General features: G+C 44.3%; 1 protein-coding gene across 5 annotated transcripts in view; it reads right to left on the bottom strand.

The window, feature by feature from the left end:
• Positions 1-14363, bottom strand: part of LOC124116889 (ectonucleoside triphosphate diphosphohydrolase 1-like) — a 51316-nt gene that overhangs the window by 2853 nt on the left and 34100 nt on the right. For all 5 annotated transcript variants that reach the window (XM_046478489.2, XM_048393510.1, XM_046478498.2 and 2 more), the window contains 8 exons: positions 11398-11534; positions 10945-11065; positions 9351-9501; positions 6657-6822; positions 6056-6286; positions 2960-3118; positions 2376-2525; positions 1707-1826 (listed from right to left, as the gene is read on the bottom strand). In XM_046478489.2, coding sequence (XP_046334445.2) covers positions 1707-1826; positions 2376-2525; positions 2960-3118; positions 6056-6286; positions 6657-6822; positions 9351-9501; positions 10945-11065; positions 11398-11534 — 1235 coding nt within the window. The remainder of the gene's footprint in view (positions 1-1706; positions 1827-2375; positions 2526-2959; positions 3119-6055; positions 6287-6656; positions 6823-9350; positions 9502-10944; positions 11066-11397; positions 11535-14363) is intronic.

The following is a 14363-nucleotide window of genomic DNA, read 5'->3' as shown; positions in this document are numbered from 1 at the left end:
TGTGACTGCCAACTTTACCTCCCATAAATGTGATGGCCAACTAGACCTCCCATAAATGTGATGGCCAACTAGACCTCCCATAAATGTGATGGCCAACTAGATCTCCCATAAATGTGACTTCCAACTTTACCTCCCATAAATGTGATGGCCAACTAGACCTCCCATAAATGTGATGGCCAACTAGACCTCCCATAAATGTGATGGCCAACTAGACCTCCCATAAATGTGATGGCCAACTAGACCTCCCATAAATGTGATGGCCAACTAGACCTCCCATAAATGTGATGGCCAACTAGACCTCCCATAAATGTGATGCCCAACTTGACCTCCCATAAATGTTACTGCCAAATTTACCTCCCATAAATGTGATGGCCAACTTTACCTCCCATAAATGTGACTGCCAACTTTACCTCCCATAAATGTGATGGTCAACTAGACCTCCCATAAATGTGATTGCCAACTAGACCTCCATAAACGTGAGTGTCAACTAGACTTCTATAAATGTGACTGCCAACTAGACCTCCTGTATATATGACTGCCAACTAGACCTCAATAAACGTGACTGCCAACTAGACCTCTAAAAATGTGACTGCCAACTAGACCTCCCGTATATGTGATACCCAACTAGAACTCCTGTACATGTGACTGCGAACTAGACCTCCCATAAATGTGACTGCCAACTAGACCTCTATAAATGTGACTGCCACCTAGACCTCCCATACATGTGACTGCCAACTAGACCTCTATAAATGTGACTGCCACCTAGACCTCTATAAATGTGACTGCAAACTAGACCTCCCGTACATGTGACTGCCAACTAGACCTCCTGTATATGTGACTGCCACCTAGACCTCTATAAATGTGACTGCCAACTAGATCTCTATAAATGTGACTGCCAACTAGACCTCCCGTATATGTGACTGCCAACTAGACCTCCCATAAATGTGACTGCCAACTAGACCACTATAAATTAGACTGCCAACTAGACCTCCCGTATATGTGACTGCCAACTAGACCTCCCGTATGTGACTGCCAACTAGACCTCTCCCATATGTGACTGCCAACTAGACCTCTCCCATATGTGACTGCCAACTAGACCTCCCGTATATGTGACTGCCCCTCTACCAACACTCATTGCCTGTGTATGTGCCTGCCACCTGCCTGTCCTGTAAATGTGAATCTTGATACTTGAAGTGGCACCACCTATTCCCACGTACTAGACCTCTATAAATGTGACTGCCAACTAGATCTCTATAAATGTGACTGCCAACTAGACCTCCCGTATATGTGACTGCCAACTAGACCTCCCATAAATGTGACTGCCAACTAGACCACTATAAATTAGACTGCCAACTAGACCTCCCGTATATGTGACTGCCAACTAGACCTCCCGTATGTGACTGCCAACTAGACCTCTCGTATATGTGACTGCCAACTAGACCTCTCCCATATGTGACTGCCAACTAGACCTCCCGTATATGTGACTGCCAACTAGACCTCCCGTATATGTGACTGCCAACTAGACCTCCCGTATATGTGACTGCCCCTCTACCAACACTCATTGCCTGTGTATGTGCCTGCCACCTGCCTGTCCTGTAAATGTGAATCTTGATACTTGAAGTGGCACCACCTATTCCCACGTACATATGACTGTAGCTGTGAAGTAAGCCTTACTGTAGCTATATGAATTCTGAATTGGACCCTACCTCTTGCCATGTCTTGTTACAGAAGCCATCGATTGCAGCATGGAAGTCTGGCAAGGTGAAGGCCTTCGTCCCATCAGTCAGGTTCAGGAAGTTTGTCACATAGTAGAATGTAGAAAACGCCTGGTGATAGTGAAAGGATGGCAATGACCTTCTACTGCAGTGATCCAACTGAACATACTTACAAACCTATTAGGAGTATTTATCCTACAAGCAGGTTACAGGGTTAACTTTACATTCTAGTCAGCAACACCATGGTAGTCTGCACTGTGTCCAACTAGTAGTGTCCATTGCCCTATGCCTCGGTACAATGAAACACAAGTCAGGTCATGGCTGGGAGTTTATGTGTTTCTGTGGTCACCCATCCAAGCAGTATTCATACACAGTAGCCATCATGGCCACCTGATCCTCAGTCTCCTATAACAAACCTGTGCAGCTGACGACCATTCTGCCCCGGACTCCCAATACACAGTAGCCATCATGGCCACCTGATCCTCAGTCTCCTATAACAAACCTGTGCAGCTGACGACCATTCTGCCCCGGACTCCCAATACACAGTAGCCATCATGGCCACCTGATCCTCAGTCTCCTACAACAAACCTGTGCAGCTGACGACCATTCTGCCCTGGAATACTCATACAGAAATATGAACTGTCAATCAAATGAACCTACATAAAAATCGCCAACGACAGGAGGCTGGAAGACGCCATTGAAGGAACACGGGCTGTCGTCACACTGGGCGGAGAAGTTGAAGAGACTGTCTGCCACAAAACTCTGGCACTTCTCCACATCACTGGCGCCACTGAACAAGAACACTGTGTCCTGGGAACAAGAGAACAATAGCGTCAGTATCTCACCTGGTTATGTCTGTTTGTTGATTAACACAACACTTAGCTATAGCAATATTATAGCTATACTACTCAACATTTGCTAAGAGCCACACCTCTGACAAATGATGAGGGGGCACAGGTGGCCCAGTCATCACGATTCGCTGTGCAGAGTTGCGTCCTTTGGGCACACCAGAAACCTATGATTGTGGGTTCGAATCACGGTTTGCTCCGATTATGTTTCTAGGTTTGTCAGCACCATACCCGTGCTCGTGGGTTTCACTGAATGGTAAACGTCTGATACCTGCATCACTTGGGCTTTCCTCCCACATTTAACTGAAGCGCCATGATACAACTGGAATACTGTTAAAAGTAGGACAAGTAGAACCCAGATTTAACAAATAAACTTGAAATACGTCACACACTCACATCATCCAGGTACACGTCTGGGATAATGCGAGAGCCGAAGGTATCGACAGCATGTTGCCCCCCGACACACGGGGCCTGGAACAGTGCATCGTGGGTGAAGTTGCTCTTCCAGCCAGCGGGAGCACATGGGTCATTGATTTCCACTGAGAAGTTCTGGGACTGAAATGTAGAGCACAAGTAGTTTATGTAATTGCACTTATAAAGCTTCGTGCATGCACATGTGCGTGGCTGCTTGTACTAGTCCAGACGAATGCCGATTTTACAGTGCTAGCCCACTGAGATACCATGCCGCAGCTTAACATGAATAACCCACTCAGACACAGCACACTGATTACCAGCCGACCAGTCCTTGTTTTAGCCCCTAAACGCCGAGCGCCAGGCAGGGTAACAACAAGTACCATCTTTTAACATCTTTTGGTATCATTGGGATTAAACCCGGACTTCCCGCTCTCCGGGCGGATGTTCAACCACTACACCATATAGTGCTTAGTCCAGTTTGCTTAATGAAGAACACTGACTGAACATGTAGTGATACATAAGTAGTACAGCAAAAGAATATAACATATATTAAAATGTTTTTCCTGTTTTCATGATAGCTATATTGTATATATTATATATATATTATATTATATTATACGGGAGTGCTGTGTTGACAGTGTACCCTTAACATTCAAGGGCTGCTCTGTACAATTGGGGTGCTTCGTTGACAGTGTAACCTACCTGTACAAGGGCTGCACTGTACAATTGGAGTGCTTCGTTGACAGTGTAACCTACCTGTACAAGGACTGCTCTGTACAATTGGAGTGCTTCATTGACAGTGTAACCTACCTGTACAAGGCCTGCTCTGTAGAATTGGAGTGCTTCGTTGACAGTGTAACCTACCTGTACAAGGGCTGCTCTGTACAATTGGAGTGCTTCGTTGACAGTGTAACCTACCTGTACAAGGGCTGCTCTGTACAATTGGAGTGCTTCGTTGACAGTGTAACCTACCTGTACAAGGGCTGCTCTGTACAATTGGAGTGCTTCGTTGACAGTGTAACCTACCTGTACAAGGGCTGCTCTGTAGAATTGGAGTGCTTCGTTGACAGTGTAACCTACCTGTACAAGGGCTGCTCTGTACAATTGGAGTGCTTCGTTGACAGTGTAACCTACCTGTACAAGGGCTGCTCTGTAGAATTGGAGTGCTTCATTGACAGTGTAACCTACCTGTACAAGGGCTGCTCTGTACAATTGGAGTGCTTCGTTGACAGTGTAACCTACCTGTACAAGGGCTGCTCTGTAGAATTGGAGTGCTTCGTTGACAGTGTAACCTACCTGTACAAGGGCTGCTCTGTACAATTGGAGTGCTTCGTTGACAGTGTAACCTACCTGTACAAGGGCTGCTCTGTACAATTGGAGTGCTTCGTTGACAGTGTAACCTACCTGTACAAGGGCTGCTCTGTACAATTGGAGTGCTTCGTTGACAGTGTAACCTACCTGTACAAGGGCTGCTCTGTACAATTGGAGTGCTTCGTTGACAGTGTAACCTACCTGTACAAGGGCTGCTCTGTAGAATTGGAGTGCTTCGTTGACAGTGTAACCTACCTGTACAAGGGCTGCTCTGTACAATTGGAGTGCTTCGTTGACAGTGTAACCTACCTGTACAAGGGCTGCTCTGTACAATTGGAGTGCTTCGTTGACAGTGTAACCTACCTGTACAAGGGCTGCTCTGTACAATTGGAGTGCTTCGTTGACAGTGTAACCTACCTGTACCAGGGCTGCTCTGTAGAATTGGAGTGCTTCGTTGACAGTGTAACCTACCTGTACCAGGGCTGCTCTGTACAATTGGAGTGCTTCGTTGACAGTGTAACCTACCTGTACCAGGGCTGCTCTGTAGAATTGGAGTGCTTCGTTGACAGTGTAACCTACCTGTACAAGGGCTGCTCTGTACAATTGGAGTGCTTCGTTGACAGTGTAACCTACCTGTACAAGGGCTGCTCTGTACAATTGGAGTGCTTCATTGACAGTGTAACCTACCTGTACAAGGGCTGCTCTGTACAATTGGAGTGCTTCGTTGACAGTGTAACCTACCTGTACAAGGGCTGCTCTGTACAATTGGAGTGCTTCGTTGACAGTGTAACCTACCTGTACCAGGGCTGCTCTGTACAATTGGAGTGCTTCGTTGACAGTGTAACCTACCTGTACAAGGGCTGCTCTGTACAATTGGAGTGCTTCGTTGACAGTGTAACCTACCTGTACATGGGCTGCTCTGTACAATTGGAGTGCTTCATTGACAGTGTAACCTACCTGTACAAGGGCTGCTCTGTACAATTGGAGTGCTTCATTGACAGTGTAACCTACCTGTACCAGGGCTGCTCTGTACAATTGGAGTGCTTCGTTGACAGTGTAACCTACCTGTACAAGGGCTGCTCTGTACAATTGGAGTGCTTCGTTGACAGTGTAACCTACCTGTACATGGGCTGCTCTGTACAATTGGAGTGCTTCATTGACAGTGTAACCTACCTGTACAAGGGCTGCTCTGTACAATTGGAGTGCTTCATTGACAGTGTAACCTACCTGTACCAGGGCTGCTCTGTACAATTGGAGTGCTTCGTTGACAGTGTAACCTACCTGTACAAGGGCTGCTCTGTACAATTGGGGTGCTTCGTTGACAGTGTAACCTACCTGTACAAGGGCTGCTCTGTACAATTGGAGTGCTTCGTTGACAGTGTAACCTACCTGTACATGGGCTGCTCTGTACAATTGGAGTGCTTCGTTGACAGTGTAACCTACCTGTACAAGGACTGCACTGTACAATTGGAGTGCTTCGTTGACAGTGTAACCTACCTGTACAAGGGCTGCACTGTACAATTGGAGTGCTTCGTTGACAGTGTAACCTACCTGTACAAGGACTGCTCTGTACAATTGGAGTGCTTCGTTGACAGTGTAACCTACCTGTACAAGGACTGCTCTGTACAATTGGAGTGCTTCGTTGACAGTGTAACCTACCTGTACAAGGGCTGCTCTGTACAATTGGAGTGCTTCGTTGACAGTGTAACCTACCTGTACAAGGACTGCTCTGTACAATTGGAGTGCTTCGTTGACAGTGTAACCTACCTGTACAAGGGCTGCTCTGTAGCGCCGCAGTGCCTCGTTGATGCCATAGCAGAGGAAGCTGTGAGTGTAGAGGGTGTAGTTGTGTCCGTAGAGCTCTACAGGCCGACTGTACCCCTGGGGGACCGTCATGTTGGGGATGAATGAGATCTGTGCCGACGCCCCGCCCATGTCTAGAGCTCCAGTTGTCTTAGGCTTCATATTCTCTGATAACATGTTGGATGTGGGAGGGGTCTGGAATTCACATAATCAATATTAGACAACAGAGAATGTCACAACAGCTCATTGCTGTGCTCTGTAGCCGGTCTACAATAATTCCAATTTACACATAAACATACAACTCATCTTCACCAAATTTATCTATCTGTCTTAGATGATTCATAGGTACAATCAACCCACAGTGAAACATTATATCTGTGGAACATTGTACAAAGATCAACATCATGTCCAGCATTAAGAAAATGTAAGTTTAAATAGTATCTGAGTTACAACATTGTAGCTGTAACCTGATGTGGGAGTGAAAGCCCAAAGAGATGTTAGCAGACTACTCTGGTGACAATCCAAGATGATGGACCAATATCTAGGCACATGTGATGACACTGACCACGTGGAAGGTGCCCTCGACGTAGTTGCTGGTGATCCAAGAGAAGGCCCCCTCTTCCTCCCCGGTGATGATAAGGGCATCGTCGTCACTGGTGATGAAGGAATACTCAGAGATGGCCTTTCTGATAACAGCCAGGATTTCATTACTGATGGTCTTGTTCACTTCACTGAAATACAACAACGTTTCATTACAGTCTTCAAGAAGACACAAGTAACGCATCAATGTAACACAACAATGATTGATCATACAGTCCCATACCATTACAGTGTTTGATCATAGTCTTCATCAACACACAAGCATGCAACAATGTTTGATCAAAGACTTCTTCAACACACAAGCATGCAACAATGTTTGATCAAAGACTTCATCAACACACAAGCATGCAACAATGTTTGATCATAGACTTCATCAACACACAAGCATGCAACAATGTTTGATCATAGACTTCATCAACACACAAGCATGCAACAATGTTTGATCAAAGACTTCATCAACACACAAGCATGCAACAATGTTTGATCATAGACTTCATCAACACACAAGCATGCAACAATGTTTGATCATAGACTTCATCAACACACAAGCATGCAACAATGTTTGATCAAAGACTTCATCAACACACAAGCATGCAACAATGTTGGATCAAAGACTTCATCAACACACAAGCATGCAACAATGTTTGATCATAGACTTCATCAACACACAAGCATGCAACAATGTTTGATCATAGACTTCATCAACACACAAGCATGCAACAATTTTTTATCAAAGACTTCTTCAACACACAAGCATGCAACAATGTTTGATCATAGACTTCATCAACAAACAAGCATGCAAAATGTTTGATCAAAGACTTCAACACACAAGCATGCAACAATTTTTGATCAAAGACTTCATCAACACACAAGCATGCAACAATGTTTGATCATAGACTTCATCAACAAACAAGCATGCAAAATGTTTGATCAAAGACTTCATCAACACACAAGCATGAAGAAAATTTGATCATAGTCTTCAGGAACACACACTTATGACTGAAGATGAGTGGCCCTAACACCCAGTGCCATGACACAACCAGCAGGGTGAACTCACTTCATCGACCCTCACACCCAGCCATGACACAACCAGCAGGGTGAACTCACTTCATCGTCCCTCACACCCAGCCATGACACAACCAGCAGGGTGAACTTACTTCATCAATCCTCACACCCAGCCATGACACAACCAGCAGGGTGAACTCACTTCATCGACCCTCACACCCAGTGCCATGACACAACCAGCAGGGTGAACTCACTTCATCGACCCTCACATCCAATGCCATGACACAACAAGCAGGGTGAACTCACTTCATCGACCCTCACACCCAGTGCCATGACACAACCAGCAGGGTGAACTCACTTCATCAACCCTCACACCCAGCCATGACACAACCAGCAGGGTGAACTCACTTCATCAATCCTCACGCCCAGCCATGACACAACCAGCAAGGTGAACTCACTTCATCGACCCTCACATCCAGCCATGACACAACCAGCAGGGTGAACTCACTTCATCGACCCTCACACCCAGTGCCATGACACAACCAGCAGGGTGAACTCACTTCATCAATCCTCACACCCAGTGCCATGACACAACCAGCAGGGTGAACTCACTTCATCAATCCTCACACCCAGCCATGACACAACCAGCAGGGTGAACTCACTTCATCGACCCTCACACCCAGTGCCATGACACAACCAGCAGGGTGAACTCACTTCATCGACCCTCACACCCAGTGCCATGACACAACCAGCAGGGTGAACTCACTTCATCGACCCTCACACCCAGTGCCATGACACAACCAGCAGGGTGAACTCACTTCATCAACACACAAGCATGCAACAATGTTTGATCAAAGACTTCATCAACACACAAGCATGCAACAATGTTTGATCATAGACTTCATCAACACACAAGCATGCAACAATGTTTGATCATAGACTTCATCAACACACAAGCATGCAACAATTTTTTATCAAAGACTTCTTCAACACACAAGCATGCAACAATGTTTGATCATAGACTTCATCAACAAACAAGCATGCAAAATGTTTGATCAAAGACTTCAACACACAAGCATGCAACAATTTTTGATCAAAGACTTCATCAACACACAAGCATGCAACAATGTTTGATCATAGACTTCATCAACAAACAAGCATGCAAAATGTTTGATCAAAGACTTCATCAACACACAAGCATGAAGAAAATTTGATCATAGTCTTCAGGAACACACACTTATGACTGAAGATGAGTGGCCCTAACACCCAGTGCCATGACACAACCAGCAGGGTGAACTCACTTCATCGACCCTCACACCCAGTGCCATGACACAACCAGCAGGGTGAACTCACTTCATCGACCCTCACACCCAGTGCCATGACACAACCAGCAGGGTGAACTCACTTCATCAACCCTCATGCCCAGTGCTATGACACAACCAGCAGGGTGAACTCACTTCATCGACCCTCACACCCAGTGCCATGACACAACCAGCAGGGTGAACTCACTTCATCAATCCTCACACCCAGCCATGACACAACCAGCAGGGTGAACTCACTTCATCAATCCTCATGCCCAGTGCTATGACACAACAAGCAGGGTGAACTCATTTCATCGACCCTCACACCCAGTCAGTGCCAGGAGAGAACTCACTTGAGCATCCTCATCCCAGCTGTGGCGCCCAGGTACACCGGGGTCTTCTTCCAGTTCTTGCGTGGTATCCTATCCTGCGCTGCGTCCAAACAGATCTTGACCACATGTCGACCTTCAGTAGTGTCAGTCGTGAAGTGTGAGATGCCTGCAACTGAAACCACAGACAGCATCTGTCACATCGTTGTTTGAACCGCTTTACATGAACTAGAACTTTACAACACATTATTCTGCCAATGTCCATGTCAGGACTGTATTTCAGACCTGCCTTGCACACTGATGAAATGGATGGGTACAACCTTGGGTTGGTAGGATCTAGTTGATCACCATCATGGCTTACTGGGAACGGGGGCACGGGTGGCCCAGTCGTCTAAAGCGCTGCGATTCGCTGCGCAGAGTTGCGTCCCTTGGACACGCCAGAAACCTATGATTGTGGGTTCGAATCCAGGTTCGCCCCGATTATGTTTTATAGGTTCACAAAAGTGGAAAACATCTGAGACCTGCATCACTTCGGGCTTTCCTCCCACATAAAGCTGACACCCCGTGATATAACTGGAATAATGTTAATAGCGGCGTTAAACCCAACTCACTTACTCTCACTTACTGGGAACATTAGAGGACAAATCATGTAGTTGCCATGAACATGTGAATGAAACATGAAACTTTCCTCACCCTACTGCCCACCACTCTGTGACCAGTAATATCTAAAGGCAGGCTTCTAATAACACAAACAGTTGAACACCAGGGCTTCACATAAGTGTACCTATGTGGTGATCAAAGCCAGGCCTTTGGCATGACGAACAAAAACTTTAAACACTAGGCTACCCCAACACTCCTCTCAGCTTTGGACTAGAATGTGTTCTTACACAAAAACATTTGTCTCACCCCTCCTCATTTTTGATAATTTAGTTCAAGTTGGTACTGTAAATGTGTTTGCAAGTCCGAAAAACAATAATAGCACATATAGCCAAGAAGGATAATGGTTTCATGCAGACATATTCATTAACTGAGTTTTGGCGGGAAACAAACGCTACTTTGGACTCAGTTCAAACATGGAAACACAACAAATTAAGAAATGTAAAAATATAAAAAGGCAATACTTGAGCATATGGTCATTGCACATGCATAATTTCATGCAAAAATGTTCATTTGTTCGAGAGTTATGGCTCGGAAACAAAGCCTAGAGTTGTTTGAGACTATGTCCAAACAGTTTCCATGGAATTGTAACAATAAAATCGAAAAATTTCAAAATAGCAAAAGGCACCAGTTAAGCTGATGACCAGTGCATATGAGCAGTCTTGAAGAAACATGTCGAATAGTTTTCAAATTATGGCCCAGAAATGAACCCTACCCTCGTTTGAGACTAAGTCAAAATTGTTTCCATGGAAAAATAAAAATTTCAAAATTTTCAAAATAGCAAATGGCACCAGTTAAGCTAATGAGCAATGCCTATGGCAGGTTTCGCTGAAAAACATTGAACGATTTTCAAGTTATGACTCGAAATAGGATGGGAACGCCAAAGCCAATGAAAAAATGAAAAAAACAATAGGTCTCCCCTTCCTTAAATTCTTGAACAGTGAAGTGGCAGTGGACCTACCTGGAGGAGTGACTGGTTCCCCGAACTGAGAGGCTACTGCTGTCTCATTCAACTTGGCGCCATTCCACTGGTAAATGTACATGGACGTATGTGACGAGCCAGCATCGAACACAATACCATACTGAAACACACAACATAAACATTTGTTAGAGTGACACAGAGTTGTGTAGGATGACACAAGTGTCTTCTTGTTGTCAGTTTCAGTCTAGTTCCAATTCACCAAGATTGCGATCACTTGTACAAAAGCATCAGACCAGTGGTCAACTGGATTTGATTGATTTTGAAATTATTAGGAAATGTCTTCATATCAAACTGGTTAAATCCATCAATATTTCATGTGTATAATCAGGAAATCAACAAAGACCAGTTTTGGATAGCTGCGGTCACATGACTTGTATGAGGAACTATCTATTGTGATGTGAAGACGAAGAAAGGCAAACTGAAGGCACTCACACTGTAGGCTACCGCAGACTCCTTGGACTTGATGATACTGATAGCGACAAGACCGATGGCGCCAATGAAGAAGGCGATCAGACACATGAACCACCAGGTGTTGCACCAGCCTTTCACGCTGGTCTTTGTAGACAAATCTGAACAGGAAAATCATATATCATCATATATACAGTAGGTATACCCCGAGCCAGATCAGGAACAGGACACATTTCTGGTTTACCTTAAGGGACATTATGAATGTGATGTGAGACTTTGCTTTGCTTGGTAGATACTGGTTTATCTGGGTACTGTGATGGGAGGGTGGGTGCCTTCATGTGTCAGCTGGGCACCCACCTGTATACAGGCTCTGTACCCTGGATAGTCCCCAGTAGTTACATCGTTACAATTACCCTTTAGCTTCACAGGGAGCAGATGCATCAGTTGTCACATGTCTCAAACAATTAGGACCCGTGAAGATCCAGGGTAGCATAGGTCTTCAGCAACCCATGCTTGCCGTAAAAGGTGACTGTGCTTGTCGTAAGAGGCGAGGGTGGTCAGGCTCGCTGACTTGGTTGATGCATGTCATCGATCCCAATTGTGTGGATCGATGCTCATGATATTAATCACTGGATTGTCTGGTCCAGACTCGATTATTTACAGCCAGCTGTCATATAGCTGGAATATTGCTGAGTACGGCGTTAAACAACAAACCAACCAACCAAATCCTACAATTAGGATGTAACCTCCACGTGTATACAGTGCTGGACACTGAAAGTGAGGACCAGCAAGGATGCCTAGTGACCAGTCTGACTAGCAGTGTTCCTGTGTACCCGTAATTACCAGGTTTTTTGCAGTAAAATTAGGCTTGAACCAGTAATTCTTGTGACTGCCAGTCCCTATGGACGGGTAAATAAGGTATCTCGAAAATCTATATTGCTGAAGTCCCGTAGTCGAAGTAATACCCGGTAAGCGCCCAGGGCGCTCTCAAAATAAGAAATAGGGGGCTCTTATTAGAATATTATTTTGGTGAAAAAAACAGGGTTGAAAGATAAATTTCATGGTTTATGCTGACAGCCTGAAAAGTTTAAATACGACAGATATATTTTTCTAGAATTTAATTGCCCATAATTAAGGGTGCATATAACACACGAGTGCCCATTATACGCCCATTATAGTGCCCATTATCAATAAGTCTTATGTACATTGATCAATCGGAAGTGGTGCTAATTGGGATTGTTCACTAGCCAATATATTAGCAAAATTAATATTGCCGTGGGCGCTTATTAGTGCGGGGCCCTTATTACGTTGAATACAGTATTTTTTTCGAATGAAGTCAGCTCGTCTGTTATCATCAGGGTTCCCCTTATCTGTTTTTAGTGCAAGGAAATAATATTTCACTTTTCTTCGAGGTTAAATATCTATTTGTAGTGACTTAATCTTGAATCAAAGTGAAATATTCAGATGAAAAAGAGAAAATTGTGATTGAACTTTGAGTGAATGACTTGTAGATCTAAATAAGTTACCTCAGAAATAATGTCACTGAATTTGTCAGCCATGAAAGTACACTGCATTGATATTGATGTTGAAAGAATTAAAACCAGGTCATTTTCATTTGTTCAAAGTTGGGACTGACAAAGATTGTGTGGGACTGGTACTTAGTTTGAAAAGCCAGCCAAGAACACTTGACTAGCGAGTGAGTTGGGTTTAATGCCGCTTTGAACAGTATTCCAGTTACATCACAGTGTGTCAGCTTGATGTAAGAGGAAAGCCCAAAGTTATGCAATTCACTGCACAGAGTTGCGCCCCTTAGGCACACCAGAAACCTATGATCGTGGATTTGAATCCCAGTTCATCCTGATTATGTTTCTAGGTTTGTCAGCACCATACCCATGTTCATGGGTTGCATCAAAGTGACAAGCATCTGATACCAGCATCGCATTCCTCCCACATGAAGCTTACATATAACTGTTATAGTGTTCAAAGCAGCATCACACACTCACTAAACATCACCACAAACACTTGTGTATACAATCATATGACTGTACAACACAAACTGCCTCTTCAAGCAGTAATATAGAATACTGTGTGGAATAAGTAGACAGCTGACTTACAAAATCAAGGCATATTTTCTAGAGATCTTAGCAAGATGGTGGGACAACATCTGGCTTCTTAAGATAAAAAGTAAGTGTGTTGTGGGCTGCCAAGTCTTATAGAAAACCTGAGCAGTAAATTCAATCAAATCACCAGGTACAGAAGTGTAAATCATACTTCAAGTATCTGTTAGAAGAAACAACGGTCCCAAATAAAGATCAATATTTTCTGAAAGCTGCAAATTTCAGACCCGTTCGACTTTGTGATGAAGTAACAGCCTGCTTCACCAATGTTTTATACCAGATTTGGCCACCTATGGCTGGAAGGGAGGTCCGGCACACTAGCATCCACACTAGCCGCATCACAGTTTCATTATATCGACACGGTACAGATGTATCAGCATACACATGTCTGTTCGTGAACTTCAGACAAAACAAGCAGCAATCTTCTTTTGGGAAAGGACAACATATTTTGTATACCCCTACCTTCCACCCCCTAAGGTGTTATAAAAAATAGTCATGGCATTATAGAAGAACATTTCATGATTTGAAAATGAAACACATTGATGAAATCAATCTATTTAACACATTGACATTCACTTGTACATTTGCCACTTGTTCCTCACCCCGACAGCAATAATTGGATCACTTATCACAGTTCACCTGTGTTCCCACAAACACTGTTTGGGTCATCGCCTCTTTCTCAGCACTGTTTATTCAGCAAACAATCGTGAAATCCACACGATCAAGCTGCTGCTTTGAAGGCAGCTCCAATGTTTAAAGACGGCCAATTGTGAATGAAAACAATCTAGGAGTCTTCATTTGTTTAAAACAAGGAAAGAGAAATAATAGATTTTGTTCGCCCGAAGGTCTTAACAATTCATTCATTCTGTATGT

This window comes from Haliotis rufescens, unplaced genomic scaffold (genome assembly GCF_023055435.1).
Source record: "Haliotis rufescens isolate VD_foot unplaced genomic scaffold, xgHalRufe1.0.p SCAF_12, whole genome shotgun sequence".
Taxonomy (NCBI): Eukaryota; Metazoa; Mollusca; class Gastropoda; order Lepetellida; family Haliotidae; genus Haliotis; species Haliotis rufescens.
This window is presented reverse-complemented; position numbering and strand designations above follow the sequence as displayed.